The sequence below is a fragment of the Simochromis diagramma genome, unplaced genomic scaffold (assembly GCF_900408965.1).
Source record: "Simochromis diagramma unplaced genomic scaffold, fSimDia1.1 OVJJ01000205.1, whole genome shotgun sequence".
NCBI lineage: Eukaryota > Metazoa > Chordata > Actinopteri > Cichliformes > Cichlidae > Simochromis > Simochromis diagramma.
This window is the reverse complement of record NW_024386782.1, coordinates 1,571,456-1,588,324: the sequence shown is the minus strand read 5'-3', so window position 1 is coordinate 1,588,324 and position 16,869 is coordinate 1,571,456. Positions and strand designations below refer to the sequence as shown.

The following is a 16,869-nucleotide window of genomic DNA, read 5'->3' as shown; positions in this document are numbered from 1 at the left end:
AGGGAGCGGTTCATTGTGGTGAAAAATGGTTACATGACACTTGGCATTTACTGAGATGAAACATTTTGTGATGAAATGCTAGACTGAGTCGACTGCTGGCTTTATGAAAGAAGGCAAAAGGGACTATGGTGGAAAAGTAGGAAGAGTGTTACTTTGCTCCTTTTTAAACTGAAAATCAAATAGCAGTTATTTCCTCAACTCACTTTCTGTGTTTCCTTCGGCGTATCCGATTTCTTCCTCCTCTTCAACCTGGAAGAAAGTGAGAAATAAAGGTCTTTAGGTTTTATTTATGTTCATATTTTTCCAAAATATCTTTCAAATACTGTGTTTGTGCAGCTCCACATGCTTTCCACATATGCCCCAGTGTATTTGTTTATAAACAGATACACCCATAATTAATAGTAATAGCTACTTTCAAAAACAATCTAAGAAGGTGAGAAGTAGTTTAGAAAATTCCATCAAATAATGAGTTTTAATAAGCACATTTGAAAGAGGATAGTGAATTTCCACAGCTGTGAGACTTGGATAGCATTAAACAAGCTACTACAATCATCCAGACTTCTGGTTTCAGGTTTTTGGCCCTGCCTGCACAAGGTTACTTTCGATCAACCGCAGGAGAATTGGTGCGATATTGGCTGCCAAAGTTTCTCTGGTAGTTCACCTCAAAGGTAATGGGTTAGTCTGAGGTGAGGGCTGCGTGAAGGCCAGACATCATGCTCAAAAACAACTTGTTAATAGCTCCAGGTTTGTACACAATGGAATTGTCATGCTGAAAGATTGAATCCTGTAGAAGCAAGGCCAAAAACACAGGTTGTCCATATACCGCTGGTCATGCCCACAGCATTCGACAAAAGAACACAGAAAAAGGCTTCTTCTTCTTCTTCTTCTTCTTTGTGTGAACTGCTTGTCAGATGGTGATTCTGGAAATCACTCCTACCTCGACATATTTCTGATGTCCTATTAGGGGTGTCTGTGTTTGACTGTTCAGCAACTTCCTGAAACTGACAACCTGATGTTAACACCAATTTTGTGGCATGATTGAAAGCACTGTGAGGGAGAGCGAGGTCTCAAGGTTTGTGCTTTCCCATTTTTTTTTGTTGTACAACTATTGGCGCTGTTCATGAGCAACAACATAGAGATGTTGCCTGAAAGTATAGACTGTTTTCCCCTATTTTAAACAGGTACCCAGGATGTTTTATTGGCTGTTCAGATTGGGTATAAACATATTTGATTTGCAACACTGTAGCTCAGACAGACTGTAAACCATCTTTTAGAAGAGATAAAGTATGTATTTGAAAAAGAGATTGGGCTGAGTGTCCCTACAGAGCAATCACATGGTGCTAGCCTTGAGGAAATGTCTCTCAGTAAACTGTGATGGCAGAGCAACGACCTCACGGCAAATTGAGCTCTAAAGCTGGCTAAAAAACTTTGTCACTTTAAGTGGATGCAAACTGCTTCAGCCTGTTAAAAATCCCAAGTGTCATTTGTGCAGATTTTCCTTTTCATTACTATGCTCCTCAGCTTCAGCCATCTGGATCACTCTGGCATGCATTACTTACTAATTACTCAAGTGCTACCATTATAATGTGTTTAATTCTTATGATTTAACAGTCCGATGAAAGCAGAAGCAGACAGGAACATTAAGACCTGAATAGGTGATGAGAAAAATGGATAAAATGAATACTCGAACACAGGTGACAGTATCGCAGGTGTGATACTTCTGGTATAAGAGCAGGGACCCTTTTAGACATTAATTTGAAAGTATAAGGAATGGAGATACACTGAGGTCATTATTCATACATACAGTCTGAGTCATTATTTTGGGACTGTTAGAGGGGCTGACACTCCACTGAAACTGCTCTTTTCAGTCTCTGTGATCATCTTGTAATGGGATCTGATGCAGGAAATTGTTCTGTGCTCATTTTGCTTGACCTCAGTGCGGCCTTTGATACCGTTGACCACAATATTTTACTTAATAGGCTAAAAGTTTTGGCTGGATCAGCACTAGACTGATTTTCCTCCTATTTATCTGAAAGGACTTCTTCTTCTAGGGTGAGAAACTTCTCCTGATACACTGCTTGTTTAACCTTTGGGTTCCACAAGGTTCATTCCTGGGTCCCCTGTTGTTCTCTTTCATCATTCAGTCTTTTTCTGGCATTTCTTATCATTTCCATGCTGATGACATTCAGCTGGTCATGTCCCACCAGCTGGATAGACTGTCCACCCTGATTGTTCATCCCGGATTAGTGATTGGCTCTCCAATAATTGCCTTGTTTTAAACTGTGACAAAACTGAGGCCATTTTCGGTTGTGAGCTGTAGTCTTCTCCCCTGAACTGGAGAAAAATGCTCATGCGTTAGTATGATTACACCTGAGTTATTGTAATGCCTTTTATACTGGCTTAGACAAATCATCTCTGTCACACTTCTAAGCGATACAAAATGCTGGTGCCAGACTCCTACACACTTCAGCAAGCAAGCTTGCATAAGACTGATTTTATTCTCTTTACATTGGCTCCCAGTTGATTTTGGAATTCATTGTTAAATTCTCACACTTGCATCATGCAGAGCAGTAAATGGACATGCTCCGGACTACTTATCTCAGCTTCTTGTGAAACGCATTGTTGCCCACTGTCTAAGGTCTTTTGGTTATCCCTTGTATAAGACTAAAGCTAAGGAAGAGCCTAGCACTAAGGCACCAGATCAGTCTACCATTCCAGCTCGGATCAGCTGAGTCTTTGGAGTCTTAAAAAAACCCTTTTCCTTCTGCTTGCATTCTTTTTTTTTTTATCTATGTTTTTAATTATTTTTACTCTGTTTTAACATGGGTCACTTTTGATATTGTGTTGTAACTGTTGTTCAGCCCTTTGTGACTTTTATGTATGTGAAAAGTGCTATTTAAATAAATGTTCATTAGTTCATTAAATATTATCAGCAATTACTACAGGTTGAGATGAAGAAATTCAAATGAATAATTTCAAAAGGACACAGAAAACTGTAAGTCAGTCAAGCACCTGCTTGTAGGAGTGTAAAGAAAAAAACAAACATGAGCTCCTCACTAGTGTTTTGTTGGCAGTAGAAACTATTCAAGTCTTGACTCAACACATTTAAAAAAAAGACAATTGTCTCTAGTCTAAACAATACATTATATGCTTAATCACCTCCATACTTTTCTTCAGTTCCCACCAAAAGGCATGTGAGAAAACTGAGCCTCCAACCTCACATTTGAGAGAAAAACATTGAAAGTGAACCTAAATACTGTGTGAACTCTCTGTTAGCCAGCAAATAACTTGTCTAACAGGTGTATCACAGATCCTTAGTCAAAAATGTTACTGAACCGTAATCAAACACACAGGTTCAAATATCTGCATGAGATCATCATCCTACAACACAAAAATACAAGTGGTTTATAAGTCAGTCAGATGTAATTAGAGACTGTCCTTTCAAACAAATGACCTTTAGTAACCATACGCCTTTAGCACACACCTTTAGTTAGAGCCACAAATCCAAATAAGAACACAGTGAGGGTGGATGCTGCTTGTTTTCTGTGTCTAAACAGCAATCAGTGTTTTTGCATTTAAAATTGTGTAAATCATTCCCTAACTTTGGCAGTGTGACGAAAGCATCCACACATTATCAAATTAGTAATTTTAACTGAAACCGTGATTTTTTTCCCCTAAACCCAGCAGATTGGTTTTAAACCTAAACCAGACCTTAGCCTGAATTTTTTGTATTTTTCAGCAATGATTTTAAAGTACTGATAAAAGCTAAAATAGTTGCATGTTATACATACAAAATTGTGCCTTTTGGATAAATACACGTCAGTCAATTTGATTTAACTTTAACTTCTTTATATTTAATTCTTTATAACTTGGTGTACCTAAAGTTTATTAGAACACAACAAGCTTTTTTCAGTCTATGAAAACATTATTTGGTTTGGTTATTAACAGCAAAGCTTTCTTTCATTTCTTACACCCTAAGGTGAACTGCTAAAGTCTCAGTTGTTACCTGGATTTCATGTGAAACATACTGTATTGTTCAGTTCTTAGAGAAGTAAAGTAAGATGAGTTGTTCTTGTGTTTTATGGAGCAGTTTGCAGTGCGGAGAGTCGTAGAGAGATCGGGCTGCCTGCCAGGAAACACATCAGAAAGCAGCTAAACATCAACTGCAGACTGCTGACTAAAGGAAGGATGACTTCTCTTTATGTTTCCATCTATTACTGGTTCTTGACTTCACATTGCTCTGTCGCCTGGTTATGATTTATACGTTTGGCTTTTTGCGGCGAGGTCAATGTGAAGCTGAAATTGGAGAAGAGCAGAGATGTGACGTAAAGTGAAGGAGAGCACTGTTCGTGTTAAATAAATGCCGTCATTGTGGGGGAGTGCTGGGTGCCAACGACAAGCCAGCTTGGCATGTGGGTACACCAACTGGTCTGATGACTCAGAGAGAAACACATGCACAGCGAGCATTGAGTCCACGTGACAGAGATGAAACATGCAGGTAACCACACACGAGCCGCTGTAAAATCCACCAACAACAACAAGACAACATTTTTTTTTAAATTCTCATGATGTGAAGACTGTATGTTATTGCTAGATGTCACAAACACATACTCCTACACAAACATCTCAAAACCTAAAGCTTGTGTCTGTATGAGCAGCTCTATGAGAATCTTCACTGTGCACTACCAAATATAACTGTCAACCGATGTTGGAAAGGCATCTGGCTTTTTCTTAGATAACTATAAATGAGGCAAAAACTAATATAAAACATCCATCTGAGTGTGGGACGTATGGAAAATTCATGGTGTCCCTCAGCAACAACCTTTTATAATTTGTACATAAAATATGTCTGTAAATTATACTTTACGCTAGGGCTGTTCATATAACGATATATATTGGATGACGATATAAAAACATCTATGGTTTCATTTTACGCTATCGTTTGTTTCGTGGTGTCGCAAAATAAACTGTTTACGGCAATATTTTTTCATCGTTTTGATGGTCGCTGTAGTGGCTATATTAATTTCTTAAAGTTCTCTCTTTCTCTTATATTTTATATAACCACACTATGGACGGACAAGCGCCTGTTTTTATGCGTTGTCGTTAGCAACAACCACGGTAACACCATCGCGTGTCCGCTTGTTTATGTTCCACACAAACCTTTCACAATAAAGCTCAAGATCCTGTTGAGACTTTTGAAAATAAACTGAGTCACGTGAAAGAGCAGATTATTTACGGATGAGAATTAAAAAAGAGCCGCCAGGTGCTAAAAAATAAACCTTAGACTCAAACGTTAGAACAGGCTTTTCCCCGCAGCACGCTGTGTAATAAATACTCACAAAGAAAACGGCGGCCTTTACAACTTATGTCTAAAAATGTCTCGTTTCATGCATCGGTTAAAACACTCAACTCCAGCTGGAAAGACTTCCCGCAAGTCGAGCTGCCCGAGATTCACAGAATTTACAGAAAATGTTACATTTTTGTGATTTATATCGTTATCGGGATGATAGAATTCTTATATCGGGATATGAGATTTTGGTCATATCGCACAGCCCTACTTTATGTCATGACAAAGTACAGCAGAGGCTGGTCACGAGATTTGGTCATGAAACAAAGTCGGGGACAAATTTATATTTTGATCTATTGATGCCACACGTGGAAAGTTAAGAAATGAATAGATACAGTCATGTAATAAAGTTTTCACAGTACAGCATTGCTGATTCCACAGGGTATAAGAAGAGTATAAGAAGCAACTGGATGCTGCTAGCCAAATTGCCAGCCTGTGTGAGCAGCTCTGTGAAAGCGGTTTGGTCAGACTGTGCAATGCTCGAGAATACTTTGGAAAAAAAAAACTGAACAATTATGGCTTGTTTGGAAGAGTTTCAAGGAGAAGGCCTCTCTTTTCTAAAATGAACATGGAAGCATGGCTTAGGTTCACAAAGTTGCACAAACTTTGTACAAACCACCAAACAAACCACAAGACCTCTGGAACAATGCCCTCCGGATGGAACATTCTATTTGTGAAGATAACTAAACAAAGCATAACGGCAAATACGTAATACTAACTGTCCAGCAAGGTCGTGAAGGGATGATGATTTGGGCTTATTTTGTGCACCTTGGAGTCACTGAGTCCACCATGAACTCTTCTGTATACCAAAGTATTCTAGAGTCAGAGCATTCTGAGCCATCTGTCTGACAGATAAAGCCTGGCTAAAGTTTAGGGAAAGTGCAACAGGACAATGATTCCAAGCACAGCAAAAATAAGGTTTTGCAATGGTCCAGTTAACTGAAATGGTGAAGCAGGACCTTAAGAGAGCTGTGCATAAATAAATGCTCTCAAACCTCAACAAACTGAAGCAACATTGTAAAGAAGAGTGGGTCAACACTCTTCCACAACCATGTGAGAAACTGATAGTTACACAGGAAATGATTACTTTGAGTTAATAATACTAAAGGTGGAGCAACAAGCAACTGAATTATGGGGTACTCTTTTTTTACATGATGGCAGACAGACATGCTGATAGATGGATAGATACGTAGGTAGGTAGATGGATGAAACCAAACAAAAAAGTGAGAAACTACAATATTGAAGTGACAGTCTAAGTTTATCACTAACAAGACCTGTCCCTGTTAGAGGATGTGTGCAATGCTTACTAGGTGAGGTAAGTTAAGGTGCAGGTAGTCTGAAGGGTTGCTACCATACAGACAAATAGTACAAGAAGCAATCATATAGATCATCATCTGGATAGATATAGATCATACAGATAGAGAAATGTTCCTCTATGGAGCAATATCTATATAGAAACTGTCATAAGATTTTACACAAAACCAGATTAAGAAAAAATTGCTACTGCAACCAGCATCAAGAGACTTGGTGCTGGTTTGTAGAAAGTCATGGCAACAAGTCATTGTCTCTGTCTCCTTTCCCTTTCTGTGATGTGGGCTATATGGTCCAGAGGACAAAAGATCTCCTCAGTATCTCAGTGGTGCAGGACAGCAGCTGCAGTCTGTTAATGATACACCGTGCTGGGGATGCTGGTTGTTGCCTGTGATGGACAACGGTTTATTGCAAATTTGTGCAAATTCCATGCCCACCATGGTGCCTGCTCTCTTAACAGCCTATCTATTCACATACCATCCCCATTCTTAATGTTGCCTCCGCAGCAAATCGCTGTGTAGAGGAGAACACTGGAAACTCCTGACTGGAAGCTGGAGTTTACCGCCGATGTTTATTGACCCAGTACAGCCTGCTCTGCCGCTTCCAAAGTGGCATCCGGGCTGACATCATCACGTCTAGATGCGACCCCACCAGTGGGGCTCAAAATCCCTCAGACAAAACAGGATGATGACTTTGTTAGCAGCAGCAGAGGATGCCTCTCCATCCATCTTCATTTCTAAAACCAATTCCCTCACATGAGACTCTCTTCATGAGTCATCTGTATAATCTAATTAAACTGTGGCTGTCATCTCAGCTTTTCAAACCACAGGACCACAATACTGAACTGTCATGTTGATTAACAGATACGATCACATCGACTGAGGAATGATTGTCCTGCGCATAATAATGATGAAAGCAAAAGACGCCATTAAACACATTTCACCTTTAAAGAAACCAACAGTCACCGCAGTAATCTCCTCTAGTTCCCTGCAGGGATCGAGCTCCGTTAGATCATGTTAGAAGTGTTCTTGTTACTTTTGTTGTGTAATTAACAACTGAGGTGAAAAAAACATCTAATGCTCTTTTTAAATTAGTAGTGCTCTTGTCAAACTTTTCTCATTTGCAACAAGCTGAAAAGTTTTGATCGTTGTAACGATGCACACGTCTGCAAGAGGTTACCAATTTAAAAGGCGGGTCCTATTGTATAATGAACCATGTTGCTTCAGTACACGATATTCCATATTTGTGCATGTCAAGTCTATTCTTTTAAATGTTTTTGGCCTTTATCAGCTAAAACTATAATAGATAGGAAAAAAATCAATACATTGCTAAATATGAAAGTCTGTCAAGACATCTCTAACCTGGAGATAGCTGTGTTTGCAACATAGCAAATATGCAGATGAACAGTGGAGACTTTGTGGTTAAGGCTGCTGAGTAAGTTGAAATGTTTTGTGTTTTCATTTTTTGGCTCTTGAAACTGTAACTGTTTCCTCCAAGCTGACTACGTCGGCTGTAAGCTTCAAACTTTTCAAAGCAGATTTTCCAACATGTTACGATCAAAAAATTTTCTTTTTCTGGACAGTACCCATTTAATGTCACTGACTACATTTCTAAAAATCCCCTGAAAGGAAATTCTTGCATTCTTGCATTCTCCTCCGATTCATGTGAGCAGATGCTGTGTCTCTCTGCAAGTTCAGGGTTATGCTGTGCAGATACTACAGAAAAGAAAGATGATGCGAGACCTTAGATGATGCAGTTATTGCTCATTACAACCCATTACATAAGGCCGAGCTGTGGCAGTACAGCCACTAGCTAGGATGTTATCTGCAGCTGATCTGTCTGGATGCACCGGTTGAGGCCGTTTCCAGGCCTCAGCCGTTCGTTATATCCACTGTAAACAAATGTGCCACACTCAGAGTTTGGGACTGCTTTGCATACAACATGGGTCAGCAGTGTGTGCACCACCTCTCACCTATCAATTAAAACAATGCACATTTTATCTAAGCAACCACGCCGTTGCCATGCTTTTGTCTGTCCGACCACTCTAAGGTGAAAAGCAGCTCTAATAGATAGGAAAATATTTCAGTGCTGGGAATTTTTGCTGTTGTTGTTTTGAAATAGAAAAAAATTGCTCTAACATTTCTGTACAGATGGTCTCTTTCTGCTGTCCTCCCTGTGTAAAGTTAATCTCTTTTCCATGTTTAGTTGTGTCGTCCTTATTTTATTTTGGTAGCTGTTCTGTGTGTCGTGTTGAGATTAATTTCCTCCCTGCATTATGTCATTTGTCTTCAGTTGTGTTCCCCACCTGTTTCCTCTGCCCTCATTACCTCTTGTATGTATTATCTCAGTCTTCTGTTGTCCTTTGTTGTGTTGTCCCTACAGTTGTGCGTCTCCCAACTCTGTGCAAAGTTTAATTCCTTGTAATTTCTGGTATTTGGATTCCCTGGCTTTGTTTCTTTGATTTTTTTGCATTTTTGTTTATTTTCTGGATTAACAGGATTAAAGGCTTGCTTTGAGTTTCATGCCTGTCTCGTGCATCCTGCCTTTGTATCTGGTCAAATTAATTGACCATTCACACAGTAGAATATGACAAAATGCTGAAGGAAACATTCACAGCAGTTAGAGGATTTCTCTGCATTTTTCACCAGTTTAAATAGTTTGATATAAAAGTAATCACATTTAATAAGTTGCATTACGTACTTTTAATTACGATGTAATTAAAAGTATAGCATTACTTATTACTGTTTACCAGGGTAACTACTAATCCATATCACTCAAAGCACAACCATGGCTAGTAGTCTACAGAGACACATCTAATACAAAGGTTACTGTGATGAAGCACAAAGATGTCCCACTATAACCCCTTCTTCCCTTCTCATTTTGCTGTTTGCGTTTTGTTTTTCTGTTGTTATTTCTCCTAAAAATGATAGAAATAATATTTAGATTATTTAGATGTGCCAGTAACCAAGAGGGATTAAGAACCTCAAACCAAAAATTAGTACCTTAGAAAATATACCTGTACAGTAGGTGTCCCTCCATCATGAATAAATTAGAGATAGTCAGAAATAATTGGAGGAAGCGTCCAAGACATTTGACACCAGAGACCAAAAATAGCCACTCTGTCTCGATGTCTCCCTCGCCTGCAACCTTCCTAACAAAGTCTTTCTCCTTTTCATATTTGGGGGCACAAATATGGGCTGACAAGGTGGCACGGTGCCTTTCGACTGCAGAGGCAGAACTGTGTCACCGCTCCACACAGGAAGGGTTAAATGGGAGAATCGCTGACTTCAATGAGCCGGCAGCAATGTCCGTTTTACGGTTCCCTCGCTGAGCGGACTTTATCATTGGTCTTGAAGCGACTACGTGACATCAGTCAATAATTATCGACCATCCTCACATGAAGTTCACTTTTGTCCGTCACGGCAAAGATTGTTTTATTAGGAAATCGCAGCTGGCCATGAAGCTCTGGAGACACTCAGCAGTATTCTGGCTCTCAGGTCTCAGAGAACCAGCTGTGAGAGTAATTCTGTTTGTGAGGCTGATAATGAGGATATCAATAATTTTAACTGTATAGACACTGTGTGTCTGGCTGAGAAGAACTTTAGGACAATGTACTAGGTCCATCTCAGACAGCTGATAAATGGATGTCTCTTAGACACCAGCCCTTTTTGTAGCTCCAGTGTTTGATGTTTCTTAGGGATGCACCATTTTCTTTGCTTATTCTTAGCTTTGAGTGTTTCGTCCCTTGTACCCCCTTACAATTTGTTGTTTCTTTCAGTTCAGTCAAGACCATTATAGTTGACATAAAGTGTTCTCCCATTATAAACGCTCACCAATCAAAAACAATACTCAGGTAGGCTTTGGCATTTAAACAATGGTCAGCTGATACTAAGGGATCCAAGGTGTGCCAAGAAATTATCCCTGACACGCTTACACCACTGACACCAACTTAGATGGATGTTTGTACCATATTCTGATCTTACCTTCTAAATGTCAGAGTAGAAATCGAGACTCATGAGACCAGTGTGGTCTTCTGCTCTTGTAGCCTATCTGCGTCAACGATGCTCTTCTGCATATGGTTGTAATAGCTGATTATTTGAGTTACTATTGCATTCCTATCAGCTTAAAGCAGATAGTTGAGTTGAGCTGAGTTGCTTCTATGCAAAGCTGATAGTAGGAACAGGAGCATCTTAAACAGCTAAAGTGACTTAAATATTGCACTCAATATATTTTGCAATTGGATGTTTATAAGGGTATAAACTGGGCCATCAAGCGATTTGGGCCAGCACTGAGATTATCAGCTGTATCAGCTGATCCATCAGGACTGTGGGCTAGGTGAAATCTCCACAAGCCTGTCTGGATTCAGGCACTTTGCCCCATTCATCCTGAAAGATCCTGTCAAGCTTTGTTAGATTACAGCGATGTTGTTTGGGTATCCAATCGCCTGAACAACATCGGTGGAGTGCACATTTGTATTTGGGTGATTGCTAGATGTGTAGAGCAGAAGTACCAATAAGAGATGTAGAACTTGAGAAAAGTAGCAGCGCATTACAAAAGAGAATGATGACAGTGTGACAAACTGGAAAAAATCAGCAACAACTCAATTTTATTTTGGCTTCAGCTTTCACTCTGAGGGAAATTAAAGAGCTATCAACATGAAATTAAGTAAAGTCAATAGAGCAGGAGGCAAATATGTAACACAAATGTGGTCAAAAAGTTGCTGTTCTCGTTAGGTGAAACTGAAAGGTGGTGTAGCCAATAGTAACAAGTAACAAAAGTAAAAGCTGTAGGTGGTGCTTTCCATTTAAAAATACTTTGTTCCTGTTCAAGCGACCCCAGGATTTAAATCCCCCTGCTGATGAATCTTTACACCAACTTTACTGATGCTCCTGAAGAAAAATACAAAAGGCGTGAATAAAAACAGACTTTAAAACGTAAAGGTGTATCTTATTAAACAGGAGAAGAAGAGAGGGAGGGGGGAGACTGAAAAAGCCTTTCATCCCACTATGAGTGAATTACTGCAGAGAAAAATACTCCCAAATCCAACACAGCTGAGCAGCCAACAAGAAATGGAGTCAGTCAGGAGCAGCTCCCTAGTGTGAATTCAATGGACTGAATAAATGTGAAGAGGTGTGCTGCTGAGAGAGTGTCTATACCCAGAAAGCTCTGCCTGGTTGGAAAACTTACACAACAATAAACAACCTCCATAAACACTTCAAAGGGAAAAAAAAGTTGGAAGAATGAAGTCAAAGAAAGGCGAACCGACCGAGAGAGACAGGCAATTTGTTTCCAGACATTTGGAGGCGGGAAATGAGATGGAGGTCAGGGTTACACTTTACTGACTGCAGGAGAGTGTGGAGGAATGAAGCTCGTCTGAATGGCAGCCAAGCATTACACAACAATATTCACCATCTTGAGGCTTTTTCAGCGCTCAGTCATTCAGCGTTTCAGATGATGGGTTTACTGTTTGCCATTTCTGAAAATGTAATTTGATTCTGTAATTTAGTATTTTACATATTTTATATTATTCTTGTGAAAAGTTGTTTTTTAAACTTCTGCAAAACCCAGTGGAGCAGAAAACGTAGTTATTGTTGAAGCTTTTAAATCCCACCAGAAAAAAAGTCAAATAGATAGTTTTCATTGTTGCGATCTTACCTCATCATCCTTACAGGCAACATCTGCCAGACTGCTTGTTTCACCAAGAAGACTGAGATCCAGCTCACTGGGACCTGCAGACAGAAAAATCCACAACAATCTTAAAAACGTCATTTGGTTTCTTGTTATTTATGTCACTGTGCATTAGATTTTGAGGCTGAGCCAGACAGTGATTAACATATCTCCATGTAAAATGTATTTTTTATTTTATATTATTTTCATTACTTTTAGGTTTAAAATTATTAATCCGAGTCTTGATGCTCAGCAAATTCCCTCCACTATTGGCATTATCAGGAGGGAATACAGTCTAATGTACTTTACTCACTTTACTACATGAAAACCATTGGATGCAAGATTTTGCTGGGAAATCTTAAATATCTTAAACCTGGCAAAAAAAAAAAAGAAATTAAATATTAATCTTTGTATAAAACGAGGTCTAATTTGCATCATTTTTGCTCTATCTACTACCTTTCACTGCTATTTCTGTGCAATTTTAAGTTTTCAACAGGAAAAAAAAACCCACCATCAGAGGAAGCGCCACGTAACACCAGCATCTTCCCTAAGATGGGCATTCATGCAATTTCAAACTTCCTAGAAGTTTTTCCTATAAAAGCATCCTATGTGCAGGAACAAGCCAGATCTACAGAAGCTTCACTGTACAACCCACATCCAATACTGGTGTGCACACAAGAGCTGACATCAAAAGCTGAAAAGTAAAACCAATGGAAAAGTGCCAGAAACTGAAGATCCTCGAATTATGATTCAGGCCTGTCTTCAAAAGTGAATCAGTTCCTATATACTCGCACATTAAAATGCAAAACTTTATCAATAAATGCTTCCATGCGTTTGGATTTTGTTAAGGCTGAGATTTACGGTCATGCCAGGTTTGACGCATTTGCACACAGAGGAAGTGTGTCTGCTTAGCCTCACCTCTGTAAATTGATTCGGTGAACTAAATAATATTTAGTTCAAAGAAGGCCGTGTTTCTGTTTATTTGTATGGTATTTAGCATGATTAGCAGATGTCTGTATCAGTGCATTGTCCTTGTACAGTTTTTAGATGCTGCTTGCTAACCAAGCTTGTGAGTATTGGCTGATTACATCCTCTTTACCAACTCTTTTTCAGATTTGGTCATTTACAGGTCCAGCAGAAATAGTGACAAGACTCACAATATAAGGTCCGCAAACATAACAGACACTACGTAAAATGTCTCAATACTTCCAGTACTGCAAACACAGAAAAGTACAAACTTTCCTCTTTTGTTTGACATGTGTAGATTTTACATATATTACACACAGATTGCACAATCACAAGCCACTTTCATTTTGCAGAGGACACGTGCACTTCTGCATTTTGCATGTAACATAACAGCATACATCTAAGTTAATTTTGGTATCATAAACACCTAAACCTGAACAGAGCCTGAAGTTCCTGCTGTCAGAAAGCAGACAGGAGAAGATGCAGTGATAAATTCAAACACATGGCAACGTCATCCCCTTCCACAGTGGAAATGGGCTGTGAACAACACTTCCCCTCAACAGGTTTTTTTTTTTCAGTGCCTGCTGATTAGAGAACAGAGTTAGATTGTGTGATGATACAGCTTCAGACCGTCAAGTGGATTTGAGGGAGACGAGAATTTCTTAGATGCATTATGATAAACAGTTCACAATCTAAGAGCCGGCAACATGTCAGAGTGCATTTTGCCCCTGCAAAGGGAGCGGCTGAGGTATGACTGTGTGGAGGGTTTTGTTTTGCTGTGATGGAACCAGTGACGTGCAGGAGGTAGAGGCCACACTTGTCAGCAGCACTTGAGTCTGGCATGCATACATCTGCGGTAGAATAGAGAGTATGCTTAATATCCACTGGAGAGGACATTTTTCTTCCGTAATAATCACGTAGGAGGTGAGGCTGCGGGACAGCAGCGGCCTCCCCTCTCCTCCTCTGGTACTAGGAGCAGCAGATGGACTGAGCAGCAATCTTTAGATGTGACCTTAACTTCAGCCTATTTATTTTTAGCTTTCACTTGATCGTTTTGTCTCCCGCATCTTCTTCTACATCAGCAGATTGGTGCAGATTAAAGGCATCCGCTGATCCACGAAACAGTAAAGTTGAAGCGAAAATGCACACCCACGTGACCCGGAGATCTCTTTTTTCTTCTTAAGCGTGTTACAAAAATAAATCTTTCACACTGCATGCAATCCTCTTGCTTTTTCTTTTGATTCCTGGGTTAACACCTACTGGGAGTCTCTGTCATGTACACACATATAAATGCATCTGAAAGGGCACATTAATTATCGTACATATGCAATCTTTGTGAGCGTCTACTGGTAGTATAATATTTTTACTTAATAAAGATCCGATTCCTGCAAAAATCATTTGGAGCAACCATTTTTGAAGATTCTGCATCGCTCAAGTAGTGTGAGGTACAGTTTCCCCCCTATTTCTGTTATTTTTAAGTTGTGCTGTGAAGCAGACTGCTCTCAAGTGTGCTGTGAGGATCAGCAGAAGTGTGTCAGGCAGCTGTCAAGTTGCAAGAGGCAATTTTGATGTGAAGGATTGTGGGAATGTTGGCCTTCCTCAGTCATATTAACTGATTGGCCTTTATCACTCAATGTACAGATTGTGATGGAAAGCGGGCATATGGGTGGTCTGAGGATCAATTTGACTTCAATTCCTCACTGCAGGCAAATATCCAGGAAAACTGGCAGTTTGATTGGTTGTCAAATAGCCAGTGCTTATAATCTGTCCCTTGAATCCCTACTCTGCTTCCTGCTGTGGCACAGCTGTGTCTGAGCTATGTAACGTGATATGATGAATCACAGGCGTTAAGCTAGCAGATTTCCTAGTCAGTTATATTTATAAAGTCCCACGGACACAAGATGTTCTCAGAAGGCTTTGTAATCCCTGTAGCATACAAACCTCTCTACGACCCAGAGTCTCCCATCACACACTTCCACTCCAGTATTTCCAGTGCTTTATTTATCGGATGGTTTCAACTATTTTGCTTTTTTCTTGATATTCTCAAGAAGATGTCACAAACTAATATGGATCTATTTATATTTCTGGATCCAGGAATCATCAGCTTTTAGCTTCAGTAAACATTTTCAGTCTTGTTGCGACATACAAAAAGTAACGGAACCACTATTAACACATTTACCAACCAGTTTACCAAAACACGATTCAGTAGATTTATGCAAACTTTGCTCTACAAAAAAACAATGTGTTGTGTGGGCACATTTTATGTTAATAAAGCGTAGGTGTAAATTTGATAAGAGCTCTGCAAACAAAACCAGATACTTTTTGCCAGATCAATCCTGTGCCAATGGTAATATTTTTATTTTAACCAAAACTTGTTGTTTATCACTTATGAAATCGGTGGAGAAACACCTGCAGGGCACTGACTGATCACACTGTACCTTTCACTCAAACATGACGTGTGTCCCGACGGGAAAGCGTCTCTGACAGTACATCGTCATGTTTTACATAATATATAACCTGTAACTGTCTGAGTGCTCAGGCTGAGTCTAACCTTGTTGATTCTGTGTTTCTCACAAAGCACGGATAACCCTGCTTCACTGGTTGCTATGCCGACCTGTGTGGTAAGCAGGCAGCTGGTGGGTGATGTTTCTGGTTTTCACTTTTTTTTCCTTCTTATGAATGTGGACTATTTTGGAGAAGCATTTGTGCACTGTGCACATGTACGTTTGGCCTGAGGATGTTTTTTAGAGGGACTGTAGGTATGATGGGGTTTGAGTCAACTGCAGCCTTTTCATCATCATTAAAAATCTATTACTGTAAACATCGCCTTCCTCTTCATTACACAGCCTCACATTTGTCTCTCTGCCACACACAGTTACTAGTTTTTGTCCACATGAGTAGTTAAAGTTGATTGACAGAGTTGCAGGCATCGACACTGTCTTAAGTGTTCAGTGTTGCTGCAAAGTAATTGTAAAATCCAAAATGTGGACTCCACAGATGGCCATCAAGGTGGCCATCCAAGGTTTCACCCATTCATTATCAGACCAAATATAAAGCACGGTCACAATCCCTCCCACTGTTCCTGAGCAATATAAAACACTGAACGGTAATTCTTGACCTCTTGAAATTGGATTCAAAGATGAGCTGATGAGAAATTGTTGGTCAAACATTTGTGCCGAATATGAAAAGATTCCCTCAAGGCGTTCCTGAGAAACTGCGTTGATAAAAATGGAGTGAACCATGTATTAGATTTTCTTTTATAATTTATACTTTAACAGAATGAAATAGAATAAAAATACACAGGAAATATCTCTAGCTTTAGTCTTCGGGCAAATTTGTTAACAGAAGACGCATAATGAGGATTTGGTGAGTGCATGTGTTTATTATTAAGACTGGAATATCTATCCCAGCAGTCCTAAAGCCAAAGGCAGTGTGACCCTGGACATCACAGGGCTAATTCACTTCATTCATAAAAAGTTTCCCTTTTGATATAGTCATATATTTATTTAGTTGAATATACCTATACTTGCATTTTTGTAATCACGTTAACTAATTCAGAGGAGGGTTGGTCTGTTAGT

The 16,869-nt window shown here is 39.5% G+C and overlaps 1 protein-coding gene across 1 annotated transcript in view; it reads right to left on the bottom strand.

Moving 5' to 3' along the window:
- The window catches only part of ak5 (adenylate kinase 5), a 102,982-nt gene that overhangs the window by 35,914 nt on the left and 50,199 nt on the right, over positions 1-16,869 (bottom strand). Inside the window, exons 8-9 of the mRNA XM_040015506.1 lie at positions 12,314-12,387; positions 204-249 (exon numbers count right to left, since the gene is read on the bottom strand). Coding sequence (XP_039871440.1) covers positions 204-249; positions 12,314-12,387 — 120 coding nt within the window. The remainder of the gene's footprint in view (positions 1-203; positions 250-12,313; positions 12,388-16,869) is intronic.